Here is a 19,585-nt window from a genome sequence, read left to right on the forward strand (position 1 = left end):
CTCGCAGCGATCAATCAATCATCCATGCATCGATCAGTGGAGGCAACCAATGAGAACTCCTCCCTCCAACAACCCCATCTCAGCCCGGCTATCATTGGCCAGCAGTGGCCTGCCTGGACTGACCCATTCGTTGCTACAGAAGGGGGGTGTTGTGTTGGGGGGAAAGGCAGCAGGAGGCTTTATTTTGACGATGCTTCTTTATAAAGTTGACTTACCAGCACGGAATTAAAGCGTTTATTCCGAATGTAAAGCAAACAAACACTCATTAATGTTTTTATTGGCTTAAAGGACACGCAAACTGACACGCAAACACACTATAGAGGAAGGAGGGGGTACAAAGTTTCTTCTAAGAGGCCCCAGAACCGGCCGAACTGGACTGCTCGGTCTCTACATGCTGTAAGAATGCTATGCATGCATAAACACATCATACAAGACATTTTAAAGACATTTAAGCTAGGTGTTGCGTTTACTGGCAGCGTTAAGTTGTGACACTGAATTCGGTCTAAGTGTCAACAACGTACCTGGTGAGGTTGTGGTGCGTTAAAAGACCAATTTCTCTGAAGTGTGTTGACGTTACTTCAGTGTTGATGGACTCTTTGGTTTAGGTTCTGGTTCCGCCCACCCACCCCCCTGCCTCAGCTCCACTTGCTGCAGCCCATCTCGTTGCGTAAGACGCGACCTGTTACGGCCACCACTACTTCCGGGTTTGAGCAGTTTGGTCCAGACAGTGCATCTGAGCTCAGCTGCACACACGTCCACTGTGCACGCACGCACGTACGCACGCACACGCACGGCATCGATCGTGGCTCCTTTAAGAAAAGCCTCAGCCTGCAGGATGAGCCCTCCTCCTCTTCTTCCTTCCCCTCCTCCTCCAAGCTTCTGCCGCTGCTGCTCTTGAGCTCCTCCAGACAGTCTTTGCATAAGTAAATCAAGCCGCGGGAGCGTGCAGCCACCAAAGCCAGGAGAGACGCTTCATTCCGGGCCGTGACTGGGAACGCTGAGCCGGTGACGTTCCAGCAGCGGAGCTCCGCGCACGGGAGGACCCTCCTCGCAGCCGACACTTTGAGATCCCAGAGACACGGAGACCAGCCATGAGAGTCGCCCGGTGTCTTTAATTTTTATTTTTTATTTTTTGGGTGCTGGTGGAATCGGAGCACCGGTGCACCCTCAGAAGGAGAGCCGAGGATTGATCGCCTTGGCTGGGGTCAACTTCACAGGCTGCACCGCTCACTGGCTGGAAGGGAAACAGCCAAACAAAACCAAAGAAGGATTTTTTTTGGTTACTGTTTTTGTTTTGTTTTTTTTTTTACTGAAAAATCCTGCCGTTTTGTTTGGATTTTGGTTGTTAATTTGCTCTCCAGGCTGGCATTGGAGCGGATTTAAGTGGACTCAAATCACGAACCAGCGAGGGGGCTTATGGCGCAAAGGGTACGTCCAACTACTAACTAACCGACCTAGTTCTTTAAAAAGTTCACTCCACGCTTACAAAGTTCCTGTGCTGTCACTTTCTGGGACACATTTTGTTGTGTTTTGCAGCACTTTACGCACAGCGGAGCTCCCTTTTACACCCCCACCCCATCCGAAAAGCAAAGCCCCCTTTTTGCGCACTCTTGTTTAACTCGTCTTGTTTTTTAAGATGACTTCTGACAGTCTTTTAGTGGAAGGGGGGGGGGGGGGGTAGCAAATCTCAGCATTTGTCAAAGGCACCACGCTAAAGCCAGACACTTGTACCCCCCCCCCAAAAAAACCCTTCCACCTCCAAAATGAAACGCAAGATTTTTACGCGTGATGCCAACGAGACCATATTTACTAATGAGGTGACGACAAATCATTTGATTTGCACATCCTGTGCAAAAAAAAAATCTGTCACGTCAACTTTGGCACCCGAGTGGGGCCCCCACGTTGAGGGAAAGGGTGGGGTGTAGGGTTGTGGGGGGGCTTTGCTTTGCACCTCATTGCCTTCAGGCTGGACATGTTGGAGCTTTGAGTGATAATGCTTTTGTTTGTCACTTTCACAAACAGCACCTCTGTTGACTTTTATTTTTGGTCAGTCAAATTGAAGAGAAAGTGTGCAAAAAAAAAAAAAAAAATCTCTCACAATTTAGTAGTAATTTTAAGTGGGGGTTGACTTTTAAGTCATTTGCATTTGTGGAAACTTGCTGTACAATTACACACACACACAAAACCAGTGTACGTGAAAGCAGCATTTGACTTTCTTTTTTTTAGTGGTGCTAATATTTAAAATCCTTGCATGCATTTGGTTGAACTTGAATTAGTTCTGCAAAATAAAGTTAAAATAAAATCTTAAAGGTTAAAGCTTTGATTTAGCAATATTACATCGTATTTAAATTGTATTTCTTAAAGTGTTGACAACTCCGGCTGCAGCATTTGTATTTTTGCTGTATGCAAATGCTGAAAAAGTTGAATTAATTTTCGTTAAAATGCTACTTTAACGCTTTGACTTTTCAGTACATTCGCCATGTGTGTACGGGTGTATAATAAGTTGCATGTGTATGTGTGTGTTTGCATGTTGCTATAGTACGAAGACTTGCCCCACTACGGGATGGACGGGGTGGGCATCCCGACCACCATGTACGGAGACCCGCACGGAGCCCGCTCCATGCAGGCCGTGCACCTCAACCACGGGCCCCAGCTGCACTCGCACCAGTACCCGCACACGGCCCACACCAACACCATGCCCCCCAGCATGGGCTCGTCGGTCAACGACGCTCTCAAGAGGGACAAGGACGCCATATACGGGTACGAGCCCCCCCGGGGAAGGGTTGCAAAAAACTTGGGTGGTGCTGGTGTTGAAAGGAGCGGAGTCCTCTTCTTGCTCTGCCCGGGGATAGCAAGGGGATGTCGGTCAGGGGTGGCTTGGCGAGTCGGTGGAAGTGACTGGTGCTCGATTTGAAACCACTTATTACTGTTATTAGTATTTATTAAGATACAATTGTCTGACTAATTTTGACACCTTAGTTATCACATTAATTACAAAATGACGTGTTTCACAAGCGGAATAATTAGGCTTCTTTTGGAATTTAATTTCCAAAATGAAATATACAGCATGCCCAGACACGTGCTCTTTATTCATTGAACATTTCGGACTTTACATAATTTGTATGGCCAGTTATATAAATGTTTTACATAACCTTTGAGTCACACATAAAGCATAGTATTAAGAGAGTATTTTCCACGAGTGGTTCAACCTGTTTGCACGGTTTTGACACAACTTTACACTGAATATATTCATATCTTTAATCTGTATAATGTACAAATAAATGTACATAAACTCCAATGCAACTCAAAAAAAATAGTGAAAATGCAGATTTTGTGTTGCATTTTGCAGCACTTTTTTGCATGCAGCTCCCTACGGGCGAGTTATTGCAAGAAAAGGGGGGGTTGGGGGGGGGGCATGGCTGCCTAAATCCAGCCTAGAGTCATCCTGACCCCGGCGCTCTTCTCCTTGGTGACATTTGCTATTGTGTGTAATGTGTGCATGGTTCTTTTTTTGTATATATATCTATATATGTGTGTGTGTTGGTGCAGGCACCCTCTGTTCCCCCTGCTTGCACTGATTTTCGAGAAATGTGAATTAGCGACGTGCACCCCCAGAGAGCCCGGGGTGGCTGGAGGAGACGTCTGCTCGTCGGAGTCCTTCAACGAAGACATAGCAGTGTTTGCAAAACAGGTCAGCAAACTTTTTTTTTTGCTCTTTATCGTGTGTTTAAAGTCATTTTTTTTAAATTTTTAGTAATTATTTCATTAACATAATTACCTCCTGTGACATTCTAAAAGCATGCATATATTTTGGACTCCCTTCCTCCTTTTTTAGATTCGTGCAGAGAAACCTTTATTTTCATCAAATCCAGAATTGGATAATCTGGTGAGTAATGACATGTTTTGTCTTCTATTTGTGTGTGTGTGCTATTTTGGAGTGTTTGACGTCATGCTTGCCTCTTCTAGGCATGCTTTTTTTTAGACAATAATAATAATAATAATAGTGTAGTTGCTGGAAAGTGTTTGTAATCTTTGCAGTTAGGAAAACAATACAAGTCAGTATATTAAATAACTTCAATCTTAAATCTTTGCAGATGATTCAAGCCATTCAAGTTTTACGGTTTCATCTACTGGAGCTGGAAAAGGTAAAAAAATGAGTTTTTCTTTTTGTTCACTTCAGAAAGTGGGGTGCTCTTGTATTATTTGCATAAATATATTTTTGCTAGTCGCTTATAATTAGCGTTCAAATCAATCAAGACGCCATTTGTAACCACATCTGCATGCCGGACCTTCTGGGGGTGTCCTTCCTTGCATGCGAATCTGGTTCTGACACCTCCAGTGCATCTAAATCACTACTATAGATGTACATATACATAGTATATATAGTATATACACATGCAGTACTTTTTGTTTGGATTTTTTCTGCAAAAACTGGAAAAAGTACACGAAATTGGAAATTTTAATGTCATCCTGGTGCTCTTTGGTGCGTCATGGCCCCCGTGAACCCCCTTGTCACTGCCAATTTCCAGATATCTCCATTCTGAGTGGGGGGTGCTTATGGGTACGGCGGTGGGAGTGGTGGTGGTGGGGGGGTAATAAGTAATATAGTAGTCATGCACAGCTCAGAGTCACATCATCTGACTTTTGACGCACATCAAGAATATATAAAGTATATTTAGTCACTTTATTAGGTACACCTGCACCATCTAATCAGTGCAATCAAAGAAACCTGCCTTCATATATGAACATAATATCATTATGATGAGAGCTTTTTGTCATATTTTTTGTACCTTTTATGTATTTAGCGACACCGGAGGGTCAGACTATTAGAAACTGAACACCGAACTGAAAACCGAGTGTTGTGATATTCATAAAGTTTTAATACTGGACGCTGGATGCATTGGAGGTGTGCCTAATGTTGTGGCTAACTGGGGGATATTATTAGTTATTTTTTATAGTCATCTTGCCTTGTTATTTATTTTGTATAATTTAAATTATACAATTGTGAGTATGTTTTATTGCATTTAGTAGTCCTGGGGTTGCAGAGGGGGTCCAAACTTGCAGTATATATTTCACTTTATGTGTAAAAAAAAAAAAAAAAAGCAAAATAATGTATTATGTTAAGATGGGAAATATATTCTACAAGAATATACGCCTTTTTGCGCTGTTTTACTTTCAATGAGCACCCACGGCCCCCAGGCCAGACTTTGGACACCCCTGCCTGAGAGTGTTTTTTTAAATTGTGCACATGCATGACGCCTCTCCCCGTCCGCCGATCAGGTCCACGAGCTGTGTGACAACTTCTGCCATCGGTACATCAGCTGCTTGAAGGGCAAGATGCCCATCGACTTGGTCATAGATGACCGCGAGGGGGGCTCCAAGTCGGACAGCGAGGAGATCACCAGGTCCTCCGTGGCCCTCGACCAGGTACACACACACACACAGACACACACAGTCACCCCCACACCCCTCCGACCCCGCCGGCTTATTTGCATGCCATTAACAGCCTCCATCTCCTCCATCGGAATGAAACATTTTCTGAATAAATGTCGCTCTTATTGGCCCATTAAGACTTGAACCTGAGGTGCAAGATTAGCCAAAAAATGTTGGTGCTGGGGGGACGGAAGGGGGCATGCTATAAACTTGACCTCCTTCCTGTCCATTTTAATTTACCAGCCCCCCCTTTTTCCCCCCCATCTCCCCTTCTTGCACCTTTCTTGTGTGCGACGCTCGGCCCAGCAGAGCGCGTCGGCAGTGGGGTGCGAGGCTGAGACGCCCCGGTCCCTCCAGTTTGTCCACTGTGGAGCTCATGCACGCTTCATTAGGCGTCTTGTCAGTGTTTCTCTTCAGACATGAGTGCACATTGCTTATCGGGAGTGAACCCCCCCCCCCTCTTCCACCCCACCCACCTCTTCTCCATAACCCACTCCCTTTTATTTAGCCTTGCACAGATTGTGCAGCAATGAGATGGTTTGTTTTGTAGCAAAGAAGGTAGATTAGCCAGTGTTTCCTTTTGTGCACATATCACAGATAAGCGGACCTTTTATTATGTGAGTGCCGCCACTCCAACGTCAACACCTAATGTTCCTTACTGTGTCTTTAAATAAGGATATCAGTCAATTACTGCCATGTTGATATGTTTTTGGAGTATTATTTTAATAAAAGTACCAATGAAGAAGACTTGAAAATAAATGGATTAGTTAGACAACTGGACATTCTAAAAAAAAAAAAAAAAAGTCACAAAGCGATTAGGCTAAATAATTTAAATCTGTAGACCTTCCATATGGGTGAGTGGCTGGGAGAGGCTGAATGGCAAGGCTGGGAGGCTTCAGAGAGGGAGGGGTGGCTTATATATATGTGTGTGTGTGTGTGTGTGTGTGTGTGATTATGGAAATGAGCAAAGATCACCCCACAAGATAATGCCGCGTTTAATCCAGAAGGAGAATTAAATAACACACTTTAAGTGTCTCTTTGAAGGGCTCCTTGTATCCTCTGGAGGATTCTTTTGTCAAAAGTGTTTTTCTATAGATAGGTCAGCGGAGAGAAGCCTTTTAGGACGTGTTAAAAGACCCATGAGGTTTTCTAGGTATATGAAGAGGACCGTGTTGTCCTCGGGGCGCTGATGCAGATCTTTAATTGACTGTTAGATGAAGACATGGCCTATTTTCTTTTAATGATGCTGCTGCTTCCACCTTCATTGAAGAATCAAATATACGGACCGGCTTTGTGTGTCCGATGTTCCAGTGACAGGATTTCGAGATATTCTTTACATTTTGTGGTCTATTTTTATGTGACAAGCGGTGACATCCTTAACGAATTGGACTCTTGTGTGTGTGTGTGTGTGTGCATGTGTGTGCGCATTATCTCCCTCCATATGTATTTTTAATACATGCCTCCGGGCATAAAGTTGAAGCAGACTGGGCTGGAAAGAGGAGGGAAAAAAAAAAAAAAACATGCAGCAAATTTGCACAAAAGCAGCGATGTTAACAAGATGGCAGAAAGACGGCACATTTATTCATAAACCAATTTATTCCAGTGAGGCCAGTGTGGCAGAGAAAAGAAAATGTCAAGGATACTTTGAATTTATTAAAGTACAAGAGTCTTTTTTTTGTTGTTGTTATACAAGACTTGACACTACAGCGTTATGAATTATGGCGCCGTGTGTCATGGCGGTATTGGCGATATTGAAGTTTTCTTGTTCTTAGCTTGCCTGAGCAGGCGACGAGAGGTGAAAAAGTCAGAGGTTTGTGAATGTGACCCAGCCTGTTTGGTGTGTGTGTGTGTGTGTGTGTGTGTGTGTGTGTGTGTTGAGGCTGGCCTGATAAATGCAGCACTCCCTCAGGTGCTGTGTGGAGTGACTGGTGAGTTGGACTTACTTAACTGTTTCCCTGCTGCTGCTTCTCCTCCCCGGAGAGATCCTCGCGTGGCCGCATTCCCCTCACATGCACACTCGCCGAGTGCACATAGCCGAGGTCCTAGGTGGGGCTTGAAAATAACTGAATTTTAATTATGTGTATGAAAAGTGGCTACATGCATAACTTCAGCATAAGACTGAAAATACTTCCATTTTAATGATCTGCGTTTGGAAAAGGTTAAAATTCCATCCATCCGTACATTTTCTGTGCCGCTTATCCTCATTAGAGTCTGTATTGTATTGTATGCTGGAGCCTATCCCAGCTGTCTTCAGGCGAGAGGCGAATCACACCCTGGACTGGTGGCCAGCCAATCACAGGGCACATATAGACAAACAACCATTCACACTCACATTCATACCTATGGACAATTTGGAGTCGCCAATTAACCTAGCATGTTTTTGGAATGTGGGAGGAAACCGGAGTACCCGGAGAAAACCCGCCTAGTATAAGTATTGTTTTGCTTGTTTATGGCGTGATACCGTCTCCCAGTAAAGTACTGCAAAAGGTTGAAAATCAGTTTTAAAAGTACTTTACGTGCACTTGAAATGACTTTTTTTTGGTGTAATTTGCGTGAAATTGAGTTAAAATACACATAAAATATTTGAAAAGTGCTTGTAATTGTAAATAATTGTGTTTTACATCAATTGAGCAAGGCAAGCATCCCCTTTAAATTTGCTGTTTCACTACCTTTAAAGAAAAAATATTTTTTTCTTGATCAGGGTGGGCAAATATTTTGAGTCATGGACCGCATTGAGTTCACAAAATTATCCGGGGGGGCCAGAACATGTATTTAACACACACACTATTTTTGCTTAAAATTTTCTTTGAATTATTTGTGTAATTTTATCTGTAAAATACTATCATATTACTATATAATATGTCGCTTCTTTTAGGAGCACTTGAAACATCACACCACATCAAACTATGTCATTTAATTTTACAGTTTTATTTATGTTTTACTAAATAAGACATCCAACTTGCAAGTCATGTTGCCAGTTTGCATTTTAAAAGTTGAAATACTTAGAAAGCAACTGGCGGGCCGGATTCAAATACTTAGTGGGCCGTATGTGGCCCCTGGACCGTAGTTTTCCCACCCTTGTTCTTGATAGTACAATACCATCTACAGCTTCTTTGGTTCCAATTTTGGCTCTACTCAAATAAATGACCACTGCTTTTCTATTTTGATTCATAAAAAGTAAAATCAATAGTTTTAATCAAGTACAAATCCTTTTAAAAGTGCCTAAAAAAATTCTTCACTTAAGTGACATTTCTGAGGTTTTATGTGCACATGGATGCGGAAAGATGCTTCCTCTGCTTTTAGCAGCATTTGACTCAGGAGGAGGAGGAGGAGGAGAAGGAGGAGGAGGAGGCAGGCGGGGTTGATTTGCTAACGAACTCTGAGGGCCGCTAATGGCGCTGAGGACTCTCTGTGTGCCTGGAGAGCTCCTCCACTTGATGAAGTGGGACTGGAAATAATTGAAACTTCCTTTTGGTGGGGGGGTAACTTTTTTTAGTGGCAGTGAGAGCGTTTCTTCTCAGATGAGTTCATCCCATCAAGATGTTTATGTTTGATTCTCAAACCTGGTGGCTTGGCTCGCTGTGGAAGAATTCCCTCTTGGTTGTGCTATCAGGGAATCTTCTCCCAACAATCGGCACTGTTATGCAACGTGGCTTTCCAGGTCAGCGAGGCCCAGCAGTGTTGGTTTAGGTAACTCCGCCGGTCAAAGGGTGACCTCTGCCCCTCCCGTCCCCGCTTGAATGGAAACCCCGTTTGGTGCGGGGAGGAGTGTGTGTGTGTGGGGGGGGGTGGAGGTCAACCACTATTTCCCTAATCAGGTCGCCCGCTATCGCTAATCTATTAGCGGACTGCCGGAGTCACATTCAGCCTCTTTTTGTCCGCCACCGCCAAGCCTCAAACTGCTCCTCTCAAACTAAACTTCTGAGTCATGGCGAGGGGGAATTGTTGGTAATGGCGGCCTTTGTGGCGGCATAAAGGGGAGGTTTGACCCCCCGCTCGGCCCCTCGGCCTCCCCCCTTTTCTTCCAAGGGCCGCTGAATGCGGGGCGGCTGTGGAGGATTCAACAAGTGACACAAAGAAGCAACCACGTGACTCGTGTGTGTCTTAGCCTCGTCATTATTGCGGCGGAATAGCAAGTAGGCTCATTTTGAGGAGGGAGTCTTCATTGCAACACAAAAATGTACTTTTAGCACTTGGGAACTTGTTATTGTGTCTCAAACGAAGCGCTGAATGGTCGTTAGTTATGATGTTCCCCGCATGATGGGCTGCTGTGTTTAATGTCAGAGGCGGCTTTGGCAAAGCTAACAATAACCCGGCCTAGCGCATGTGTACTTAGCTAATGGAAAGTTCCTCTACACCCCCCCCCCCGAACCCCCACCGGCCTCCCACAATGTCTGCCGTCGCCAAGGGTTTCACCATTGACATCCCACAGGCACGACGACCCAGGCTAAGGCTAAGCTAATGGCTAACACAGCACAACATGTCATTCACAAGTCAGGCCTTTTCATTCAGCAGCGAAGGGAGGGGGGGGGGGGGGGGTGGAAATATGCAGAGATGACGGGGTGGGGTGGGGGGGCAAGCACAGCAAAGACAAACTCACTTTGTCAGTTTGTACATGGGCCAAACCCGCTCCCTTAGCGTCTGCATTCGAACGTGTAATTATCATCTCCGGCAAGTGAGCAGGACTGGATCTGGTGTCAAACATGTTTGACTTCCAAAAGAAACCAGATCCTATTTGTCGTCGTCACTCCATGAAAGGTTATGATTTATTATAAGCGGTGCTTAACTTCTTTTTACACTTTTAAGTTGAAACACTTAAAAAAAGATGCCTATTGATGATAAATGTGCTATATTAGTCAGTAGTTGTTTACATTATATTAACATTATATCTATGGATGGCTATTATTTAAGTGTACTTTATACATAATGGACTAGACAGCCATGTGAAAGTATTAGTAACATTAAGGGTAAACATTGTGTAATCTAACTCTTCTACTCCAAAATGTTGACTGTGCTATTATTTATTTTTTGGACAAATACACTACACGGTTTGGTGTGTAGTTTGACCCCCTTAAGTCGGTTTGACTTGAAATTTCAATTTCTGCAGTGTTTTAAAAAGAAAAGGGTGTTAGGGTGTTTCTTGGCACGCACCTTTAGAGGGCTGACGTGGATGTGTGTGAAAAACTTTAGCAAGATTAGTGGAAAAACATGGCCGCCATCACGCAAAACGCCTTTGCAACTTAGCAGCTGCTTAAATGTTATTCTCAGTCGTTTTGTGATTTGTTAATTAATTATTATTCATTAACTTATTCTTCAACAAATGACATTATTATTTTTTATTATTATTTTTTAAAAAATAAATTTTTATTATTTTTATTGTTTTATTGTTTTTATTATTTTTAATTTTTTTTATTATTTTTATTATCATTACACAGAGGGAAAAGTTTATTGAAACTTTTCACACAATTTTACCTCCATAAAAATGCTGCCGCCCACTACGGTCGTGGGTACGCTGGAGCCTATCCCAGCTGGATCTCCTGACTCGTCCACCATGCGGCCCACATTGATAGACTGTAATATGGCAATGAGTAAACATACATTTTCCATTAGACTTATTATAGTTTCATCATGGTCACAGTTTGACCCTGGAACAGATTATTTCTGTTGCCAATATTTCCTAGGGGAAACCAGAAGAAGTTTCGCTGCAATCAAAAGTTTCTCGTACGTGCCCCTACTTCTTGGAGGGCAATGCATTATGGCAAACGTGCCGTGTTGTAAAGGTCAAGAATGGTGTTCAGGGAAAAACAACAGCAGCAGCAAAGCACTCTGGGGGATGTAGTCTGAATCTGTCATTTTCTATTGCCACTATTGAAGAGTTAAAGTGTGTGTGTGTGTGTGTGTGTGTGTTGGATTATGTATATTTACGCCTTTGCCGCTAAGTATGCTCATAAGATTATTCCTGCACCCTCGCTGCCTGTAAATAAAGAAAAAAAAGGGAGATTCCAGCACCTCTGGGAAGAAGGGGGGGGGGGGGGGGGCAGCGCAAATCCCAACAACCTTAGCCATCATATCTTTTATTATTGCAAATCAATTGGAAAGGCAACATTTATTGCATGAGCGCTTGTAGGAAAGACACCCCCGACCCCCCCCCCCCCCCCACTCCATGCAGAGTTAGAATTCCCAACAAGCTTTTCATGCAGAATTAGAGTAGAAGGAAATAGAGAATTGAAGATAATAAACTGTAAAAAAAAAAAAAAAAAAAGCAACTATCCATGCATGACTCCGGATGGGTGGTGGTACTTTTGGGGGCGGGGGGGTTGGGGTTTCCCCTGGGCAGGGGATTTAAAAAGAAGTTTAGCTAAAGCTCCGCAGAACAGAACCTGAAAAATTGAATTTACTTGACAATTAAGCATTGAAATACAACCTGCACAGGAGAGGGAGGACGGAGAATGCTTTAGGGAGGGAGGGGGGGGGGCTTTCGGGTGGGAGGGGGCTCATTAGGATGACACAGAATAAATCAACTGTGTCGCTTTGTGTGCAGCTCTCTTTCTATTCATCATTCGGTGTGTCCCGCATCTATGTTATATTTTGAGGATGGGCCACACTGCTGTGTGTGTGTGTGTGTGTGTGTGTGTTGATGTAAGGTGTGTGTATGCTTTGTGGTCAAGGTGTGTGCTTTTGTCAAACAAGACAAATGCCTTGTGTGTTGTTTGTAGTTGGCGTATTTTCATGTGTGCCAGCCATTGAAGACTGTTGTCATGTGTTTGCCAATGGGTGTGTGTGTGTGTGTGTGTGTACATGCTGTGTGTGCGTGCGTGTGTGATCTCAGCCGTGTGTGCATTAATTGCACGTTAGATCAGCACTTGCGTCTTATAAGGGCGGCTTGTGATTATAAATAACCACCCCCAACTCCTCCTCTTCTCCCTCGTCCCTGTGGAGATGCCATCCCACCCCGCCACCACCCACCCCCCCCTGTCTCAGCGCCGCCCCCTTTCCCATGGGGCCTGGGCGGCCACCTCCCAGCAGGCACCGCGCTCTTTTGTTCAATTACAGCTAATGCACAAGTTAGCCACTCTCCCCCACCCCCCTCCGCCCGCCACACATTCCATGTTCTAATTATTTTTTCAAGTGTTGCACAATTAAAACACAAAAAAGGACATGCAAGCAGAGGGCAACCTTCATTATTAAATGTATGCAATGTGAAATTTAATAGTCAGTTCCAGGGTCAAACTGTACCCGTCATGAATCCTTTAGTTACACTAGCAATATTTTATGTCACGTTTATAAGCATCATATAAGAGTAAACATAACTTGATGTATGCACCACCTGCCTTAATAAAACAAAAGCAAAATTGCTCACTCTTTTATGATAGTAGTGAACACGTAAGTGAGGAAGCGGGAAGCTTGCAGACGGTGACTTCTTGCATTGCATTGTTATATGCATGTTAGGAGTGGGACACTGACTTTGGTTTCACATTCTAAGATTTCAGCATACACGCAAGTGTGAAAACAAATTAACTGGCGACTAAATAAAACTAAAATAAAATGACTCGCCGCTGAATCACATGTAGTGGAGGTGGAGCGACCATGTAGGTGAAGAGAGGGATGCTTCTTGACTATTTTGTCCTGCTTATTTACATTCGTAACTGTCCTACAGGTGTAATAATCTGTCAAATGATAATAAGACTAAATAAAACTAAAATAAAATTACTCTCCCTTTGACAATGCATTGCTGTGTCGAAGTGGACACCTACATCGGCGAGTCAACTTTTGTCACGCGTTTTAATATTCTTAACTGTTGTACAAGTGTAAAAATAAGTTGTGATGTAAAATTCAGTACTTTTACTGTGTTTATTCTGGTCTTTCATTATGGATGTTGAGCTACTCCTAGCCTTGTCATGTGGCAATATTTTGCATTTCTTGCTCATGGTCCCCATCATATTTTTTTACCACCATTTCTATGCTTTTTTGCTATCACTGGTACCCTTTTTGTTGTCTCACAAAGTATGCTAATGTGTCATGTGACCTCCAAATTTGAATTTTAGGAGGCACATTTGGCTTTAGTGGTTCCTCTGTACTGCTTCCATCCATGCTGGCATAGCTCCATACAAACAGTTCTACTCCTTGTTTCCCTTTTAGAGCTGCAACTTTAAAAGGAATTAACCGTTTGAGCGCCAAGCCAAGCATGTGGTGCGGATTACCTTGCGTCTGTTCAGTCGTAGCCGTGCAGGGGATGCCTGTTTATCTGCCCCATCGCCATCTGAGTTAGGCATTCTCTGGCTCGAGGACTTTCCTCTTTATCGCCAAGCCTCCGAGCCCACTCTGGGAAAACAATTATATTATGCATATAAAAATATTAAATATTAAAATAACTGCACTGCATATAGCTTTAAAAACAAAAACTTCTTTTGAATAAATGTCCGTTCCTTTAACTCTCCAAGTGTCTCCAGTTGGACACCATGAAAGCACCAGTATCCCAATTGGAACCAGCTCTTGCTCTGTGTGGTTCCTTTTTTTTCCCCGCACACACACTTTGTCACATTCAGCCCGAAAACGCAAAGCGGATGCCGCAAAGCAGCTCGGTATCGGCTTGACTCTCACAGGTGGTGTTGTGAGGGATACTGTGATGAATCCCGTTTGAAGTTTCTTTCAGAAGCGCTGCAAAATAAGAGGTAACATCTGGTCTGGTTGCAGTATGAGGAGGAGAGTGGGAAGGGTGTTTGTTGATCGTTTTCTGCAGTCAGTGTGTAAGTAATGTGTGTGTGTGTGTGTAAGAAAACTCCTACACATACACACAAATGAAATAACACACCCTCAATGAAAGGTTTGATCACACTTTGGCAACGTATGCGTCAAACGTGCACTTTGCTTTGTCACAAATAGTTCTGGTTCTGTTTGTGTTTGAGGAGTCCCTGGGTTCTGATCTGGCTCTGAGGGTACCTCCACACCAGAGCGATCCAGTAGAGTCGGAAAACGATTTTCCTTTTGAGGTTTTCAGACGTTTCACACACACTCTGCATTGTGCATCAAAGCCTGTGCACACGCTGTAGTCTGCATGCCAGACCCTGGTTGCCAATGTCACTTGGAAATAAACGACAAGCATTCACACCAAGTTCTTTACCACTTGCAACTATGTTGTTAATAGTAAAGACGTGCGTCTTCAGGTTCCAAAATGCTGTTGTCATGTAAATAAACTGAGAAAATAACATTTTTTCTTTGGGTTTTTTGCACAAAGAATTATTTTTTATTTTATTTTATTTATATTATAATTTATTTTATTTTATATATATTTTTAAAATGATTTTACTTTATTGAGGTATACATTGTAAATTGTTAATTATTTACATCTCTCCCGTGGATGACGTCAGTGTGTTCAGTGGTTGTGCTGTACTGCCGTCTTCATCTGCTAGCAGTTTGTCCCAAATGGAGACAGACGTGGATCACATGCTTCACAAAGCTGGGAACTAATGCAACATGTTGGCTTGCTGTTGGCCCCCCCACTCCACCCCCTTGCCTCTTCTTCTTCTTCTTCTCCTCACCAAACCCCCAACAGCCCTCATTCCATATGATGTTGTCATGCACACTCACTTGTGCCTGCATGCCCTTATGAGGACAGCACATGTAGATAATAGATGAATTGATGACAACACAGCACTAGAATGAACGCTCACTATAGAGCAGAAACCCCTGCCAAGGCCTGAACAACGATGCCAGATTGTATCATACAATTAACCGATCTGTACATGCAAATAAGATATGATGTTTGCATTAAACACAGCATTAAAAACCCCCACTTTGCTTTGACAGACGTCCTGGAACAGAGATCACGACGACACGGCGTCCACGCGCTCCGGTGGCACGCCGGGCCCGTCGAGCGGCGGCCATACGTCACACAGCGGCGACAACAGCAGCGAGCAAGGTAAGACCCAAAGTCCGTTGCATCACACACACTTTGTCTTACATCACACACAGATGGAAGGACAGGCGGGTTGCAGGATCTTTGCAAGAGTTGCTGCTAGAAAGCCTCTGGTTGGGCCGGCAGTGGGCTCAGCAGATGGAGTGATGATGATGATGATGATGATGATGATGATGACGATGTGGTCATCTGAGAGCTTCTTTTCCCTACTTTGTTGCCAAACACCTGCTGGAGCTGTGAAGGCACTTCTGGAACGATTATTGGTGTTTTATTTAGTCAGCAGCTTCCTTGTCATTATGCAATGTTGTCTTGAGTGTGCGGTCAGTGTCCTGGAGAGGCGGATACAAACAAACGAGAGTGTGTTTGTTACTTGCGGTCACACAGCAGCCTTGTCTACCTTTTAATTATATTTACTTTCAGAAATGTGCTTGTCAAACAAAGTAGACTTTTAAGCATAAACTAGATTATGCACTAGCAAAGTTAGAACTCATTCATTCATTCATTTTCTACCGCTTTTCCTCACAATGGTCGCGGAGGGTGCTGGAGCCTATCCCAGCTGTCTTCGGGTGAGAGGCGGGGTACGCCCTGGACTGGTGGCCAGCCAATCAGAGGGCACATATAGACAAACAACCATTCACACTCACATTCATACCTATGGACAATTTGGAGTCGCCAATTAACCTTGCGGGCGGCACGGTGGTCAAGTGGTTAGTGTGCAGACCTCACAGCTAGGAGACCAGGGTTCAATCCCACCCTCGGCCATCTCTGTGTGGAGTTTGCATGTTCTCCCCGTGCATGCGTGGGTTTTCTCCGGGTACTCCGGTTTCCTCCCACATTCCAAAAACATGCTAGGTTAATTGGCGACTCCAAATTGTCCATAGGTATGAATGTGAGTGTGAATGGTTGTTTGTCTATATGTGCCCTGTGATTGGCTGGCCACCAGCACCTCTCGCCCGAAGACAGCTGGGATAGGCGCCAGCACCCCCACGAAAATGAATTGCATGTTTTTGGAATGTGGGAGGCCCGGAGAAAAACCCACGCATGCACGGGGAGAACATGCCAACTCCACACAGATATGGCTGATATGGAATTGAACCCTAGTTTCCTAGCTGTGAGGTCTGCGCGCTAACCACTCGACCGCCATGCAGCCCTCAAAGTTAGTACTATTACCAGCAATTACTTTATGTATATGGAACATTAGTCCCTTGGTAAGCGTGCATAATCCCCACTTTAGACTCAATTCTGTGGCTAATAATACAAAGTATGAGTATAAACTGCAATATTTTATTTTATTTACACTAATTGGTTGCAGGATAAATTTTTCTTGCCAAATTAACAGCTCTCAGGATATTGCAGTGCAAACTCCAAGCACAATAATAATAGTACATTGTATTGGAGTGTTACTGGAGTGTGAAGGTGTACCTAATATAGTGGCCGCTGAGGAGTGTACAGTGTATATTGTGCGAGTGACAAAGTGCAACTTCATCTATTATTGACGCCGATGTCGAGGCGAGGGTTTAGCCAGTGGGCGGACAGGAGGCGGAGCCTGGAAGAGCGATCAGACAGACCTAGCCGTGCTTCCGCTTGGCCGAGCAGACGTCTTTTTTTGTTTTTTGTGTGTGTGTGTTTCTCCATGTGCGTCCTTGTCGTATTATTTGTTTAGAAAAGCAGGATGTGGAAGTTCAGTGACGAACGTGAGTACAACTGCAGGGATGTGTTTGTGTGTGTGTGACCTCATAGGACTAATGGCCTCGGGGCGGCCATGCGCGATCTGATTGGTCACTCTAACGAGCGTGCTCTGAGGGCTGCTGTCTCTGTGAACTTTGACCTCCACTGACTAAGGCGATACTTCAAACCGGAGTACCCGGAGAAAACCCACGCATGCACGGGGAGAACATGCAAACTCCACACAGAGATGGCCGAGGGTGGAATTGAACCCTTGTCTCCTAGCTGTGAGGTCTGCGCGCTAACCACTAGACCGCCGTGCCGCCCCCTCTTGTCCACAATGCATCCTATTTTATTGTTGGGGGTTGTTTACTTCTTTTTACACTTGTGTGACTCTTTTGTTCATTCATTCATTTTTTACCGCTTATCCTCATGAGGGTCGCGGGGGTGCTGGAGCCTATCCCAGCTGTCTTCGGGCGAGAGGCGGGGCACACCCTGGACCTGGACTGGTGGCCAACCAATCACAGGGCAAATATAGACAAACAATTCATTCATACTTATGGACAATTTGGAGTCGCTAATTAACCTAGCATGTTTTTGGAATGTGGGAGGAAACCGGAGTACCCGGAGAAAACCCACACATGCACGGGGAGAACATGCAAACTCCACACAGAGATGGCCGAGGGTGGAATTGAACCCTGGTCTGTGTGACTCTTAAGAATGTTAAAATGTGACTTTGTGGTGGCCACAGTTTGACCCTGGGACAGATTATTTCTATTTCCATAACATGTCGTAACCCTTATATGTTCATGCTAACATGGCATAGCCTCCGTGAGCTTGTTGTGGTGTGGTGTCTTCATTTGAAAGCTTTTCTCCTCTTTTAATTATGGAAAGCGAACATACTCCTACACACCCTGGACGTCTTCTAATCATGTAGCTGCATGGCTATATTTGCTGCGTTCCATTGCTAAATTGTTGCGGTTGCGTGGTCTCTCAGTGCGAGGCTCTTTGACCGCCGCCGCCGTCGTCGTCCTCCCTCAAGCTTACATGTCCATAATGCGCGTCCTTAAATGCAACATCACGTTTAATATGGTCTAATGTGATTACTGGGTTATAAACTCATCAAAAAAAATGTAGTTTACGTGCGTCTAGCTTGGTGTATTGTCTTAATCTGCGCTTTATGGTGTTTATTACTAACACACACACACACACACACACACACGAAAGCAGTAAGAAAGTAAATACCGGAGGACATCTTGGACGTGTTTCATCTTTTATGTGGGTTAAGAGCTCTCGCTGCCACGTCATATTTGGCTGTGTGTGTCAGTCACTCTGTAATCCCACTAAGCTGGTTATTATTTATCTGTTTGGCACCCCCCCCTGAAAAAAAAATACCTCACCCGAACCTTCCTCCTCGCTCTTTCATCCTCCCCAGTGGTCCCTCGTCTCCCACCTACTCTCTTGTGTCTGCCTTTCATTCCTGCCGTCTCTCGTCGCCATTTATTGTTTTGCTTCCTCCCACTCGCTCCACAGCGCCACCTTTGTTTACTGTACATCTCACCTCTTTGTTCCCCCACAACTTTCCTACTTGGTTTTCTTCCCTTCCCTGTTCTTGCTGTTCTTTCTCACTTTTGATTTCACCTTCTTCCACTCCTCCGCCTCTGATTGTGTTCTCACTGACCTTTCCCTGTCTGACTCGTTTCCACCTTCCTGGTCTGTGCTCTTATCCACCCTACAGCCTCACTCGCATCCATGTACACCCCCCCCCTCCGCCCCCCCCACCTCCTTGCCCCTTGCATCCATCCATCCTCTTCTTCCTCCAAGCAGCTCAGGGGAGAGATGCTGGATGCTCCAACTCCAGCATCTTTCTGCATACGTAGCTCCACTTGCTTTATTTGTGGCTTTGTCATCAAATCCAGGTACTACCAGGTACCCAGTTTAGGTTCTAAGCATGCTACATTGTTGTAAGGTTGGAGGCTACCAATCTAGAAATTACAAAAATAAACACTGTACATTTACCTACAGTAAAGTGCAAAAATGGCTCATTATATATTATTTTTTTTATTTGATAATGATTTGGAGTGCATGATAAAATGGAATGGAAAACATAACACTCTTTGACACACATTTCTTAACACCTAAATTGCACAATACAGCAGCAACAGAACCAATGTTGTAATAAACTTAAGGAGTGATAATGATTTGGAGTGCATGATAAAGTGGAATGGAAAACATAACACTCTTTGACACACATTTCTTAACACCTAAATTGCACTATACAGCAGCAACAGAACCAATGTTGTAATAAACTTAAGGAGTGATAATGATTTGGAGTGCATGATAAAGTGGAATGGAAAACATAACTCTCTTTGACACACATTTCTTAACACCTACATTGCACAATACAGCAGCAACAGAACCAATGTTGTAACAGACTTAATCGTCTGACTGCTCAGACAGCATTAGTAGCGAGTTAACAGCCGAGTAAGCAGCATTTTAAAGCGCATGCAGAGGTTGATAAAGCTACTGACAACTTCAGGCGTTAATAAAAGCATCAGGAAGTCGCCTACA

The 19,585-nt window shown here is 44.1% G+C and overlaps 1 protein-coding gene across 1 annotated transcript in view; it reads left to right on the top strand.

Moving 5' to 3' along the window:
- Positions 1 to 714: 714 nt before the first annotated feature.
- The window catches only part of meis1b (Meis homeobox 1 b), a 75,921-nt gene continuing 57,050 nt past the window's right edge, over positions 715 to 19,585 (top strand). The window contains exons 1-7 of the mRNA XM_058058036.2: positions 715 to 1,428; positions 2,540 to 2,760; positions 3,550 to 3,691; positions 3,836 to 3,886; positions 4,095 to 4,145; positions 5,281 to 5,427; positions 15,241 to 15,352. Coding sequence (XP_057914019.1) covers positions 1,417 to 1,428; positions 2,540 to 2,760; positions 3,550 to 3,691; positions 3,836 to 3,886; positions 4,095 to 4,145; positions 5,281 to 5,427; positions 15,241 to 15,352 — 736 coding nt within the window. The 5' untranslated portion in view covers positions 715 to 1,416. The remainder of the gene's footprint in view (positions 1,429 to 2,539; positions 2,761 to 3,549; positions 3,692 to 3,835; positions 3,887 to 4,094; positions 4,146 to 5,280; positions 5,428 to 15,240; positions 15,353 to 19,585) is intronic.

Source organism: Doryrhamphus excisus, linkage group LG20 (genome assembly GCF_037039965.1).
Source record: "Doryrhamphus excisus strain RoL-2023G ecotype Guam linkage group LG20, RoL_Dexc_Guam_v1.1, whole genome shotgun sequence".
NCBI classification, from domain to species: Eukaryota; Metazoa; Chordata; class Actinopteri; order Syngnathiformes; family Syngnathidae; genus Doryrhamphus; species Doryrhamphus excisus.